The following is a 15,002-nucleotide window of genomic DNA, read 5'->3' on the forward strand; positions in this document are numbered from 1 at the left end:
GGCTGCTGGTAGAAGCACATGCTGTGACCGAGGATGCCATCAGGTGTCCAGGCAAGATGTAGTTCTGCTGTGTGCTCATTTTTGTTCATGACTTTATAATTCACAATGTTTTATTCATATCTATCCAGTTAATTTATGCTCAACATTTTTAATTTCTACTATAATGATAGGAAATAACCTGTTTTCACATTTTATTTCAACACATATTAATTTCCCACTCATTTTTTCTTTTTCAGTTTTCTTTACTGACCTTGGAAAAGCAATGTAATGCTCTATATTTCAGAGTCCTTCTACACGAGATGTAGATAAGTAGGTCTCATCTTTTAAGAACTTTAAGATGTCCAGATGGAAACTTAAAAATGAAAATAGTTTATCATTCTTACGTAAAACTAACTCAGAATTTTTAGCCTGCAGCAGCCAGCCGAGTCACAAGCTTTTTTTATTTTTTGTGACCAAAAATAGAACCTCGACCTCTGCAAAACATCAAGAGGAAAAAAATAATATCACTCTGACTCTCACATGGAATTTGAAAAGAACAATTCACCTATAAAACTGTATTGAAATATGAAAACAATTCTCGAAAACAAAAAAAAAAAATTCAGCTCCAGCAATTTGCTTTCCATCTTCATCTCCCAGCTGCAGTCTCCAGGCACGTTTGAGATGGTCTGCTGTGGGGAAACCTTCAAATAATCTTTGTCCTTCCAAGCTCAGACTACACACCAAAATTAAAGGCTGCTGGCAAAGCAGAATTAGAAGTACAAGAATTCGGATACGAAGGGTTTACTTCCTTGGTAAGTTTTCCCTTACAGAAAAGTACGTATGCTCAGGTAGATACCCTTATGTAAAGGCTGGGTTCATCTTGTCATTAATATTACAACATATTATAAATTAAGGATTTAGGTCAAGAATAGTCTCAATAGTGTCTGCAAGGGTCATCCTAGGCATAATATTCCTCATGGCGAAAAATACAATACAACCATACTAACAAAGTTCTTCTGCAGATTATTAAAACAGACTTTCGTCTCCTGTTTTCTGGGAGGAAAAAATATTTCCATTTTTAGATTTTTTGGGAGGCACTAGACAACACAGTGATGCATAGGCATTCCTCTGGCACTAAAATATCCACTCATATGACTGTCAGAGTCTCACTAAAAGGAGCTACAGACTTCACTTAAAGTAGAAAATGAATAGTAGCTACCATGGTTATTAAGCCTACCCTTTATTTCGCAAACCAGCAGGCACTGCAGTAAATTTGTGCATTCTAAAATATTTAAAGAACTTAGAAGTTGGCTTCTCCACTTCCCCGCACTGCTGCTGTGCTCCTATTGCACACAGATTCACCAAAAAATCTGCTTTCAACAGATGCCAGTTTAGCAGACAAAAATAACCACGAAAACCAATAAAACAACCAATAGAAAAATAGAAGGGGGAAGAGATGACAGCCATGACATTGTCCTGCGCTACGTTTAATCCCCATGAGTGTGAAATCCTTGTGCTTGAAACAAATCTTCATGATACATTTCTCAATGCTTTAAGGGAAAAAGCGGAGTGGTTTATTATCGAAGCAAAGGGCGTTAGGAAGTGCACTAGAGCGTGGCATGCAGTGTTCTGGGGGACATCAGTATCTGGTTTTGCCCTTGACATGATTTTTACACTCCACATAATTGCCGTCTGAGATTTCCCAGTCGAGATGCACTTTGCATGTGTTCAGTCTTCTCACATGACCGCGCAATGGCACTTCTGAGAGTGGACGTAGTTCCTGTAATCAGCAAGCTGCTTCAGGTACAAACTGGAAGGCCATCTGTGCATCTCGACAAAGTTGCGCTCCTCCACTAAACAAAGCAATAAAGGAATTTAATGTAATATCCAAACACAGCACAAGTGCACTGGCTGCAAAAAGTCTTTTAAAATAGGCTGAAAACCATTCAGGATATAAATGCAACTAGAAAAGTGAAGATGAGTGCTGTCCATTTTGCCTAGTTCTTACACAGTACAGGCAGAAGAGGTGTCACACCATGTTCCCTTGCTACTAAGTTAGCAAAAAATAAATTACTAAATAGAATAAATACAATGCTCATGAAAGAGAGCAGAGAGATTATCCTAAAGATGACTATTCTGTATCCTTAGAAGATAAGCAGATGCGGTAATCAAGTGCGAGGATTCTTCTATGCCGCAACACAATAAAGGAGGGTATTTCAGCCCCTGTGCCAAGAGTTTGTCTCAAGATCATTACAAAAAGCAGGGTAAGGAGAGCACTAAGAATTCAGCGAGATTTTGGTCTTTTATTGCATGTCTTTTTGTCACTGACGAAATCATGTAACAGCGTTTTTAGCTGTATTACTGAGATGAATTCCCTTTGCCTTTGCAGAAATACACATTTTCATGCCCTACCCCAGATGCTCCCGCATCAGCCTGCAGCAGGCACTGCCCGGCCCTCGCAGGGGCTCCGACCAGGCAGACAGAGGCCGAGGCACAGCAGAGACCTGCAGCTTGGGGAGGGCTGAGCTCGGGGCAATGGCAGCGAGAAAGGGCAGTGGCAGTGCCTTCCCGCTGGCCTTGTGCAGCACGCAGGGCTGCTGCTGAGACTGCAGCGGGTGGAAAGTCACCAGCGAGCCGTTGCCTCGAGCTGCATCGCTCTCCTGAACCCTGAGGTGACGCGGGGTTGTGGTGCTCTGAGTAAGAGAGGCCAGCTACCCATAGCTGCTGCTGCCTGGGAAGCGTGGTCCCGTCGGACGGTGCCTGTGGGTGTGTGCGCCCTGGCAAGCTGGGACGGAACAGTTTCACCCCATCCACCTGTATTTACTTATGTGCTTCTATATCTTTCCTCCGGCTCGCTGAGTGCAACTTCGACACAACAGAGCATGTTAACCCCTCAGTTAACCATGTGGAAGGGATCTGAAGGAAGGAGGAAAGCAAAGGGCAGGCTGCTGGGCGTGTGCACACCAAACCTCAAAGGACACCAGTCTGCTGGCGTGGTACACTTTTCCTTCAAGTCAATCTCCATGTGCTTTCCAAAACAGCCAGCCTAGTCTCAGCCACCCACCAGTGACCTCAGAAATCTGATCTGACAGCCAACAGCTGCAGTACTCTCTGCATCAGCCCTGGATGCTCCACGAGTGGTAGAAGCACGGAGAAGGCTCCAGGTGATGGCACAGCAGCCAGTTACTCGGGTGCCATCAGAGCACGTGCTGATAAGTGATGCTTATCAGAAGCATCATTGTGTAAGTTTCACAACAGTCTCATATGGAGCCTGATATCCATCAGGATAACTGCAACATGGAGACAGAAGCACTATTGTTATTACTTTCCACAGCAGAAAAAAAACATTCAATAAGTCATATTGATAAACTGATATCCCACTGGGGAACTGGAAAATGGGTAAGTAGATGTGCCTAGATTGAGCCCTGCGGTGATCCTAAGCCATCAGGTCTCTGTGCTCTCCCGCCAGAGACAGCTCCCACCTTCACCAAATTGAGAGCATAACCTGCTTCCTGCAGCTTCAGGAGAACCTCAGGGTGGTTGAGACCAAAGGCCTGTCATGACAAAAATGACACAGAGCGTTGTCAAACACACCCTGACACCTGAACCAGCAGAAAGAGGAGCAAAGAAGTCTGCTGTGGACCGAACCCACTGGTGGGTGACACCCCCAGCACGGGTGCCCTGGTCTTTCCTGTTTAATCCAGATCTGGCTATACAAAATGGACATTTCAGAAGATGCGCAGATGGAAGGCAAATTCCAGATCCAAACAAAGCAGGGAGGACCTAGCTGTCCTTTCTTTGCTCATAACAACTACAAAGTCTTCTGTCATCACACACACGCATGAGCCTTGCAAATGAGGAAAGAGGACCTTTAATGCAATTTGGACCAAACAGAGCTTCAGCTCACTGACAAGAAAAATCCCCTTCTGGAATACACTAGCCCCATACCAACGGTCTAAATATGAACCATAGGTCAAAGAGATGTGCCCGTCAAGATCACCTTCATCAGGGTGATGAAAAATCCCACAGGCAATAAGTAAAACTTCCTAGAGTTACGTGTCAGGAAACAAATACACTGTTTGGGAAAATAAGTATCAGTTCCCTAGAAGAACCTGGTTTTATTCACTTGAATGGACATTAGTTATTTGATTTCATGAGATCTGCTGGAGAGTACTGTAAGAATTCTGTTTTCTTCAAAGTAAACTCCAGCCCTTAACGAGCAGGTATTAAAAGTGACTCATTACTTTGGTAGAAATGCACAAATTAGACAAGACTACATACATAAGGTGGAGGGGTTGACATATGATGACCAAACTGCCCTAGTCAATTCAATTATAGGTGGAAACCTGGCCATCAGCACAGGAACCAAAAGACAAGGGGCTGTAGTTGCTGGTGACACTGCTCTTCATGTTGTGTGCTAATCCCACAGTAGGGTGGTGAACCATCCAGCTCAAATAGACTCTATACTGGACTTTCTGTATAGCCTAAAGTCCTAATCATCTTCTCATGCAGAAGTAGTATTTTCCAGTACCTTGCTTCTGATCTAAGCAGAACTGAAAAACATTCCTTGTAATCGATAAATTACCTGAAAGATCTTGAAATTCAGGCTTTTGACTGAAGATGAGGTAGTTAGTGGCAATAAAATGAAGAAGCCAAGTTGAAAGGCAATCAGAATTGTGAAACTGCATGAAGAAAGTAAACACAACACTTAATGCTATCATGTCTAAAACACAACCACACCTCGCATGTCAAAATATTTCAGATTTCCACTGTCAACAGAGCAGTATACTAAATTTACACTTTTGACTGTAGGAGATAACAAAGGAAAACTCATTGACAGAAATATGTAAACAGATGGAGACCCAAGAACTAATGGCAAAACTCACTCCCCCTGTGATGTAACCTAAACCCTCGGGTTCCTTTGGTCATCAGTCTTCGAAATTTTTGTCTTCTACACAGGAGCTTCAGAAAAAGGAAGGTAAGGAGCGTGGCATGTTGGCTTTGTTGTCTTGTCCTTCTCCACAGAATCCTGCTCATGTTAGACAACATCCTGCCTGAGACTTGTCAACAATTCAGTTTTTATCTTCCTCTTTTTCTTTCCAAATCTGTCTTTACTGTCACTTTTTCTCTCTTTTTTCCAGCCTCTAATCTGTTCTTTGCATGCTTTTTATGTATTTCACTCAATATTCTATGAGGTTAGATCTCCTTTGCCTCTTGCGTATAACACAATTTTCTTTTTGACTAGAAGAGGAAGTAGTGCAGCTTCACGTGCCTAAAACACATCTTTTCTGGCAAAAGTTGCAATTAAGCTGAATTACTGCAATGTGTCCTTGATGAAGGAAATTGCACAGATTATGGTATGACTACACATTCTGCAATAAAAGGCTGAAGAAGGCCTTATTTTAGCCAACCTTGTGCCACCAGATATCCCTAATCAACAGACTATATATCAATGTTTGTCCTTGGGAATGGAAATTAAGATCTTAAAAATCTTAACAATTAAACAACCCCCACTAACTGGAGTCAACATATATATTCATGTGATATATACAACACATACCTTAGCTTTTTTGAGCAAGCTAACAATACTGAGACTTGTGGATGCCAGTTCCCTGCTAGGCATGCTCTGAAGCTGCGTGATAATGTAAAGCTCACAAATATGCTGGAGTCTCATTACTTGGTACATCTCTGCACAGATCAAGAGAGACATAGCTTGGAGAATACTGGCTGAAAAACAAGAAAACATGTTACATGTATTTTACCTTTTTGACAAGATGATCAAAGCCACTTTTCACTGAGTCATCTTTTAAACAACTAACAATGAACACAAAATCAAACTGCTGTTGATCGCCGCCTTTTATTTTTCATTATCATGAAAATATATATAAGTTTGCTATATCACTCACTTTTTTCAGATAAACTATTTTATTAAAAGGAAAAGAATGGTTAAGACTTTTTAGAATTAAGTGTAATAAATTGTTGTCAATATCCTGTATCTTGAAGATGCTGAGTCCAACTGCTGCTGGTCTATTCAAAGCCAGTGATCATTAAGAAGAAGATTTAGCTTTCTAGCTTCTCTTTCAGAAAAGAACCTCTATGACACATGTACAAGAAAATATAATGAAAAAGACAAAGAGAAAATGGAGCAACCATACTTTAAAAAAAATATGATACAGTGGTTGCATATTTAAACTGATGGACAAGGAAATGTTAGACAAACTGAAAAGAGAAACATGGAAAACCTAAGAATAATGTAGAATTATTTGAAAAGAAAACAGAAGCAAAAATGCATATCACACCATCGTTCATTCATTATCTCAAAGGAAAATCATCTGTGTTTAAATCATATTTCATATTTAGTATGTAGATTTTCTTCTAATTAAAAAAGACAAATATTAAGACACACAGAATATTCAATTTTTCTTTCCAAATAGTCCAGTTGACATATTTTTTTTCTGGCTTTACATACAAATAAGACACCTATGTATAGAAATAAGGTATTCTTGCAATTTAATCTTGTTTATATTAAACTTAACAAAATATATGCTAAACAAAATGACAATTTTGAAATAAAACCCAGAATTAAGATTAGAAAGCAGTGTTATTTTGGCATAGAAAGAAAATTCCAAATATTGTAATGGACCAGAAATTAAATTTCACAGGATTTTTGAGTCTTGCTATGTAAGCACAAACAGTGATATTTCTTCTGTCACCAGTTGATTTTACTGGAATAAGATTGATTTATTTTTTTATTGCACAATACGAACAAGTTCTCTTTCTTCAGACATTATTTATTAAAATATTGGCATTTTTCAATGAAATAAATGCTGCTACATTGCTCTCTATCAATGCCCCACTGTGGAAAATTTAGTAACAGATATACATGTATTTTAAAATTTTCTTACCTGGGCAGCAGGAGTCGGTATAGAGATACTCTAGAAAGGACAGGAAAGTGTCTTTGGAAACCCCATACACTGGAACCAGAATACTATTTGCTTCTAGGTAATTACCATTAAACATAGCTGCCATTACCTCACAGCGAGCTACCAGAACTGCTCTGTGGGCTGGTACAGTTGCACCTGCAGGATGCAAGAAAAAATATATGATTATTTAAAATACACGGCAATAACTTGATTTGAAAGCTCATATTTTCTGAGAAGGCCTTCATTTCACTGAACATGATTTAAAATAATTTTAGACTGTTTAAAATTAACCGTATACAACTGGTAAGTAATGACACACTCGCCTTATACCAGTCAAGGTATAAGCAAACAAAAAGAAATACCAAATTTATTATGACAACCTGCGCCCAGCAGCAGGTGCTCCAAATAGAGTAAACTGTTATCAGTCAAAAACAGGCTTTCAACTAGTATAAAATCTGAGACTACTGTAGTTACACCAGTTTACACTAACTGAACCTCTGGCCCATTGCATAAATATGCTGTGCTGTGAATTATTATGCAAATGAGCAATTTGTGTTCATCAGCCATCCCATGGGTAATTAATGTCTGTTCCAGAAGTCAAACTCTCCCATAACCACACAAAAGCAGAGAAAGGCAAATTTATCTGAGATGAAATTCCATTAAATCCATTAAGTACGAATTTAACCAGATTAAGCATTTGGCCTAAGTGAATTTCCTGATGGCTGTCTTACAAAAATAATGATGATAATTCTTTCTAGAAATTTTTCCATTTTGTAATATTGGCAAGTGAATCATTTACTTTACTGCAGCATTCGTAAGCCTGAGCTGCCAGCCCTGGCACTCAGACTTCTGCAGAGTCCGGTGGAACTCGACAGCCCTGTGTGCAAGAAAGTGCCAACCAAGTGCCAGACAGGACAGCAACCAAAGACAGAACAAGAACTTACTGTCAGATAGAAATGTTTTACTCAGAATTACAATAAACTGATCAACTGACATGCAAGATAAATATACTGTAAGTACTTATATGGAAGTTACTGTCTTAATTTCCTCCTTAACACAACCCTGCCACCTGCCTAGTTCCTTGAAGACATCTGGCACTTTTCCGTTTTTGTTCTGTTTCTATTCACCTGTGCTTCTATTCCAAATTGTCTAAGCTGTATACAGAATTTATATATTTCTATATAGAAAGAACACTTCAATGGTATTATATATTTATGCATGTAACATGAGCAATACATGATGCAGACATGATGTCAGATACACATGCAGTTTTGTATGTGCGTGTAACTGGTTATTTACCTACTAATTAGGAGATTCAGTCACGTTACGAGTCTCTACACAGATATAATGGGTCCCATTTTCAAAGGTTCCCAAGTACTTTTGTAAGCTAGAAAGCTCAAAGCAGCTCTCAATATTGAAGGAATTAGTTGAAGATTTAAAAATGTATTTGCCTGATCAAGACTAAAGCCTTCAGCTTCTCTTAGTAATTATTTAATTTTAATACAATTACTGTGGCTGATGAGTTAGGGAAACAGGCTTGGAAGATTTATCAAGCATTAGAAAAAATAGTTCACATTTTAGTAGTGGATAAGCGTGCTTTTAAAAAAATACTTGTCAACCCATTCAGCAGTAATTTTTTTTCTGCAAAATATATAGTGGTGGTACAGTTTTATCAACTTCCCACAAAGCCTCTCTCAGGAGTGGGACACTGAGACGAATTTTTCATGTCATTAAACTCAGCACCAGTATTTTGTTCTCATTTTCAAAGATCTTTTTGGTTTTTCTGCATATTAAACAGAACATCTAGAAAGAATCTGCTTGTCCTCATATGCTTATTTTTGAGTGGTTAATGCTTCATATTTGGCTGAGATGTAAAACTGAAAATAATTAAACAATTGTATAATCCTAGAAGACCATTTCTGCATGAAGGGTAGGTGTGGATAAATCCAGAAAATCATTAGCATTTAAAAACTATCTCATTCTTATTCTCACAAAAGCATGTGACACTTTTTTCCCCTTGTATTTTATTTTTAAGGGCGAATGTATTTAATTTCCAGAAAAAAAACATCTGTGACACCCCAGCATATTGGTGTCCCCAAGCACTTTCTTTACAGACACGATGGGAACAAAGGATGGTTTCATCGGTGCGGCTCCTGCCCGTGCCTTTGCCGAGGAGTGCGTGGCATCTCTGTGAGCAGACCTATGTAATGCCATCAACAACCTTTGTAACAAGTCAGCATGGAAAGCTTCTGCTCCCCCAAGTCCTTTTTAACCCTGGCCATGCAGAGGACTAGATAACTACCATCATCTCAACAGACTATTTTTTTTAAAAAAACCAACAATTTAGATGTTTCTTTTCACACTCATAGGGTTAAGCAATAGGCAGCTCTAATCTAGGTGCCTGCAAGGTTGGAGGTTGCTTTCATAAGGAGTCACCTATCATGCAGAAGTTGCAGAGACCTGTGACAGAAACATGGAGATCGGTATAGAAGCATCTCGGGGTGGGAACACTAGAAGGGCAGTAAAATAAAGCAGGTGTTGATGGCACCTCAATCAGCAGATCACCAAAACCCCAGCACACCTATGTGCATTTCCAGGGATGCCCACACTGGGGGAAGAAGGGCAGTGAATAAAGTCTAAGGAGGCACAAAACATAAGTCCCTGTCAGCTTCTGGACAGTAGAGAAAGGCACATCCACTGCCAGCACCCGCCTGAGATGGACAGAGGGAACGTGGTCAGGAGTCAATAACCAGCATCTCTGGTCTTTTCACTCAGGGCGACGAGTGTAGACGTGGCCACCTGAGGCCATACCTCTCTGAGGCTTGATGCTGGGCAGAGCCCTCAGACACGTCCCAGCACTTCTGCAAGTAGGAACGTGAGCAAGATAAATACATTTTGAAATAAAATCACCATCCCCTGTGATGCGACCTCTGGTTTAGCCTTGCTGCCTTGGTGCTATGCCATTGCAGGAGCCGTTCCTGCAGCACATCCCTCATTTTGCTAAGCCTCCGAGGGTGCGTGTGAATCAGAGAGGCACAAAGGCTGCCGCAACAGGCAGAGGGCATTGGCACAGGCTCAGCCGTGATAAACCACGCCGAGAGCGGACACTGCTGTAAAGCATCCACAGGGACAAGCGTTAGTTCTAAGCAAAAACTGCTTTCCATGGTGACAGCAAAGTGTATACATTTTCTTAGTTTTGATGCAACAGAAAATACAGTCACCTCCATTTCCCACTCTCCTGAAGAGAAGATAAATGCCGGAGGTGCAGCAGTGCCCATGTCAACAGGAACAGAGGTACCGTACCTTGTATTTTGAAGATTACATCAGCTAGGACAGGCGTATTAAAGAACAGCCTGAGAGAAGTATTATACAGCCGTTTTATGTGGTGAGATCTGCAGTCCTTTACAGTGTTTAGCTGCAAAATAAATTATTAATAAAACACTGTCATGTATAGTTGCCCACAGAACAAAAGATTACAAGACAACATCTATATGGGGAAACTAAACAACAGCCTTTTGCTTTCTACTTTATGTTCTTTTGCTAACGCTACTCAGCCGTGCCTCTCGCACGCGCAGTCCTCTGCAATCACCTTTATCATTTATTTTCCTATTTCTCACAGTGCAGCAGCTCCAAGGCGTCTCTGTCTCCTACACTCACATCCCAGCTCTCGCCTCGGTACTCTCTGACCTGTGACAGAACTCCCCCATCCATCACCTCTGTGCAGGTTTGACTGCATCAGGAATTTTCTGGACTCCAGACTTTTTCGTATATGCCCCATTTGGACCCAAGGCTGCAGAAACACAAGGTCTGAGGGCTCTGGGGGGAGCATTGATGGGACACACGTCCACCCCGCAGCGCGATGCCACGTACGGATGCAAGGCAGCCACCCGCTGTGTGTTTCTTGATATTGCACTGATATTGCTCCGATATTGCTCCACAGAAGCAGAGGGAGCTCACAGGCTGAAGCACAGACTTCTGTTACAATAATCAAGGCACGCTAGTGTCAAGACCCTCCAAAATCCAGTAGTTCCAGTTAGTTTTTCACTTTTGTTCTTACTTTAAAAAGGGAATGTAAAGCTACCAAAAGGAACAACATCAAAATCATATTGTAGATTGTGACAAATGAAATTCAGATGAGGTTGAATTTATTGTTAAAATCTTATCTAATTTTGCAATTAATTTTAAATTTATTAAGAAAAAAAACACAACTCATTTCTATGCCTTTGGAGGAAAACTTTTACATGTGAAATAAAAATACCCTGAAGGCATAACAAAAACCCAAAAGAAACAACAACAACTCAGGCTTATTATCTTAAAAGTTTTCAGGACTTCCTAAATCCAACCCTATGAATGTTTTAGCTGTGGACACTTAGGACTGGCAAGCCTACTGAGCGATCAGAAGCTTGTAACAGCTAAGAAAAGTTTTGATCTTTTATTACGTTATCTCAAGACACTCTGAGATGATTTCACATTTAAATGGACAGAAATACTTTGTGCAAGTTCTATAGCATCAGGGAATGTATAAGCTCTATCAGCAAATGGCTGTTAAAACTAGTTCGATATTTTAACTTTCTACTAACATAATAATGTGACATAAATTACACTTTACTGTGAAGTCATCTGCTGAATTAAATATATGGAGCTGTAGACAGATTTCCACATCACACTTGTAAGAGAAAACAACTCTCCCCATCTACTGCAGAAACGTAACTTTTGGCATACATTCAGGAAAGCAAAGCTTTCCTGGGCAGCCTCTATTACATGAGAATTAGGAACACATAAGCATTGTTAGACTGTGCAAAGCTGTGAATATGAGTAATCCTTTTAGGATACCTACTTCTCTGCTTTTTACCAATTACAGTAATTCTGCACATCACATCAGCATCTCTGTTTCTGTTTGGTACATGCCTGTGAACAACCCACTGATAAAGTAATAAAAGCTGTGTAAGCCAAAGTAAATTTAAGACAAAGACAGAAAAGGAAATCTTGTCTACAAAACAGTTTCCCCAAGAACTGAAGTAACTAAGACTAACAGTTACCCCAAGAGAGTTAGATGTACCTTCCCTGGAGTTTTCAGGATACATTTAACTTTCTCAAGCACATGTTCAGTTTTTTCTGGATCCTTCAACTTCTTTTTTATATCCTCTTCTAATCGTTCCCACTGGAAAGCACCTGTCACAAGACCAGAATTATAAATCAACAAGGCACAAACCTCAGCAGTCAGAGAAAAGATGGTATCAATGCAGAAACTATATTTTTTGCACATAAATCAACCAGATCTTTGTGCTGAGGAAAGGCAAGATGCAATTCTTGCACAGTAAAACTTCCATGGTACTTTTACAGTGATGCGACCAAATACACACAGTTCAGGGCATCTCCCTTGCTTTCAAAATCAATTTCTGGATTCCTCCCAGTTCAATCACTATATATTGCAGGTAGACATTCAGAAAAAAATCCTGAATATTTCAATATTTATGGAAGTTCTTTAGCTTCTGCTCAAATTGCTGGTTGCATTGCTTTACAGGTGTCTGAACCAGAAAAGCTTCATGCAGGGCTATATTCTGAATATTGGTAGCTAAAAACAGCACAAAGTTTGCACTGGAATTTATTTTTTTGTTTGTTTTCAGAGTCAAAGCTGTGTCTCAATAGCTTTCTTGGAACAAGTAAAAGTGATGGCCAGTGTCAAAAACAACCATAGTTTACCTTTACACATTTTGTTGGAGTAAGACACTATGGGGGTTTTGGTAACTTTCAGTTCTGATCCCCAGGGCCATGGAGCAAGGAAGAGTCAGAGACAGATAAAGCTCAGGGCAAAGCACAAGTCAGCACAGCCCTGAAGGCATTCTGCTGCAGAAAAGGCTGAAATAGCACATACAGCATACGGCGTCTTTAGGTCTATCAGCTCCTGTGCGTACCATATGGATGGTGAGTGTTCGTAACCTCATGGGCATACTGTCATGGTCCTGAAAGGCTGAAAGTGACAACGCTGTCTCATGACCTGATCTCAGCCCATGCCTTAAATGTCTTTGAAAGACCTCCTAACCTCTCAAAGGTACCAAATGGTGCAATGACTTTGGGCAATGCCCTTCAGATTGTGAGCTGTGACTCACAGCAGAGCTTCGTCTACAGCTGTACAAAGTTTCCCACCTTTTTGGTTGACATATGCAAAAGTAAAATCAATACACAGACGGGAGGAGATGCACTTATCTTTCACCTGCTGAAATTCCAGGTTTAATCACATCACCAATAAGTAAAAAATCTATCCATTCACACTGAAAAACTTCTGCACCTGCTGTTTACATTTAACACTGGTTTGGAAAGAACTGAAGGGGATGTTTTCAATGTACAAACTCTTAACTGAAAGCCAGAAGAGTCTCCCTTGTGTCTTCACAAGCCAGTGTTCATGTCTCAGCTCCTAAGGCAGAAATCCTTTTACATGTCAGGCAGGTATCAGTCTACAAAGACTCACTAAGCTTCTTTACAGATGCAGTTCTAACAATATAATTATTTGGGGCTTTTTTTAATTACAGTTAGAATGCATCATTAAAAAGCCTACTAATTCTTTCCACAAATATAAAATATACATTCCTCTTTACTGACAGCTTGCAAAATATTTTATAAAGAATAAATGGGTATCAGGTACTTCCAGAAAAAAAAAAATTCTCTTTCACCTGAGGATTCCTAAATAACATTTTAAAGATAGAAATTTATCAGTGCCATTTTAATAGACAGCTGGGATTAGGTAGGTGAGGTCACTACCTGCACTGAATTGGTAACAAAACACATGCAACATATCAGAGCCCCTGCATCGCAACCAGTTATCAGTCTCTTCAGTAACACCATACCCAGAAGAGAAAGCACCTGAGTTTTCTTAAGTAACCCTCCATTCTTGTCAGTGTGTTTAGAATTTTAAATATTTTAAAAGCCTGAGATCCGAAACAGCTTCAAACTCTAGACTTCTTTGGCAAAGCGTTTGAGTATTATCGATGTTAGCTTGTGGACTTTGTTCAGTAAAATATTGCACTTAATTTTTGTTCATTAGATCTGGGGTGACAACTCATTTAATTTTTATTAAATCTAGGCGAAGGGCTTCTTCCGTATAGACATTGTTCATCATATTCACAAAGGATAACATAGACGTAGCGACACGACAGAACACGATCTGCCAACAGCAAAGGCGTGTTCCTTAGGGTCACGCATGTACTTCTCTGTGAGGCGTCAGCTGTAAGAGGAATAAGTAGCTAGACCGGGGGCTACCTGAATAGATGAAGTGGAGGATGTCTGGGAGACAAGAGCAGAAGATGGAGTCCTTGACCACCACCCTCACCGGGGGGAAGGCAGCCCCGGCCTCCACCGCGAAGAGGCTCTGCGCCGTGCGCACGATGGAGGCGTCGCGGATGTCGGCGGGGCTCTTCACCTCGAACAGCAGCATGAAGAGGTGGCTGACGGAGCAGAGGATGACCTTGTGAGCCTCCACCGCTGTGCTGAAGTCTTCGGGGTAAAACGCCACGTCCGCGCACTGGCAGCAGCAGAGCAGGTTGTGCAGGTCCGCGTCGTAGTGCGAGGCTTCCCCCTTTAAGATCGGCATTTTTTCTGCGAAAGATAACGAGTCAGGCTGTAGAGCTGAAGCAAGTAATAACTGCAGGACAACTCTATTCCCAGAGACCTGATCAAATGAACGGCAATTTTTGAAAAAAAAAAAAAAAAATCTATAAGAAAGTTTCTTATATGCCATTTGAACACGTATAGTAAAATACTCTAAAAATGGAAATACTTAGTGTAGTAAAATAAGAAATATAAGAAATAGCTTAGTAAAAAGTGTCCATCCTTCTATGAAACCTCTTTAGGAGCATTTGAAAGGAACCTTGCCTGTGAACCCCAAACCTAAAGGATCTGAGCTAATTTCTAGTACGTGTGGGAAGAGACAACTACATATTTAGAGGCAAGTACTTGTCAGTACTTATTTCACTGAATAAGTGAATCAGATGCTCAGAAATCATGTGCAGGGAATCACGTGCAGAGGCATACACTTCTCCCTTGTTTTATTTGCAGCAAATAAAAATATTACTTGATGATGCTGTAGAATAATAAAGAATGATG

The 15,002-nt window shown here is 40.3% G+C and overlaps 1 protein-coding gene across 1 annotated transcript in view; it reads right to left on the bottom strand.

The window, feature by feature from the left end:
* Positions 1-1,716: 1,716 nt before the first annotated feature.
* The window catches only part of RHOBTB3 (Rho related BTB domain containing 3), a 28,063-nt gene continuing 14,777 nt past the window's right edge, over positions 1,717-15,002 (bottom strand). Inside the window, exons 7-13 of the mRNA XM_068423848.1 lie at positions 14,160-14,495; positions 11,962-12,074; positions 10,206-10,317; positions 6,885-7,058; positions 5,540-5,706; positions 4,565-4,661; positions 1,717-1,832 (exon numbers count right to left, since the gene is read on the bottom strand). Of these exons, the coding sequence (XP_068279949.1) occupies positions 1,717-1,832; positions 4,565-4,661; positions 5,540-5,706; positions 6,885-7,058; positions 10,206-10,317; positions 11,962-12,074; positions 14,160-14,495 (1,115 nt within the window). The remainder of the gene's footprint in view (positions 1,833-4,564; positions 4,662-5,539; positions 5,707-6,884; positions 7,059-10,205; positions 10,318-11,961; positions 12,075-14,159; positions 14,496-15,002) is intronic.

This window comes from Nyctibius grandis, chromosome Z (assembly GCF_013368605.1).
Source record: "Nyctibius grandis isolate bNycGra1 chromosome Z, bNycGra1.pri, whole genome shotgun sequence".
Lineage (NCBI taxonomy): Eukaryota > Metazoa > Chordata > Aves > Nyctibiiformes > Nyctibiidae > Nyctibius > Nyctibius grandis.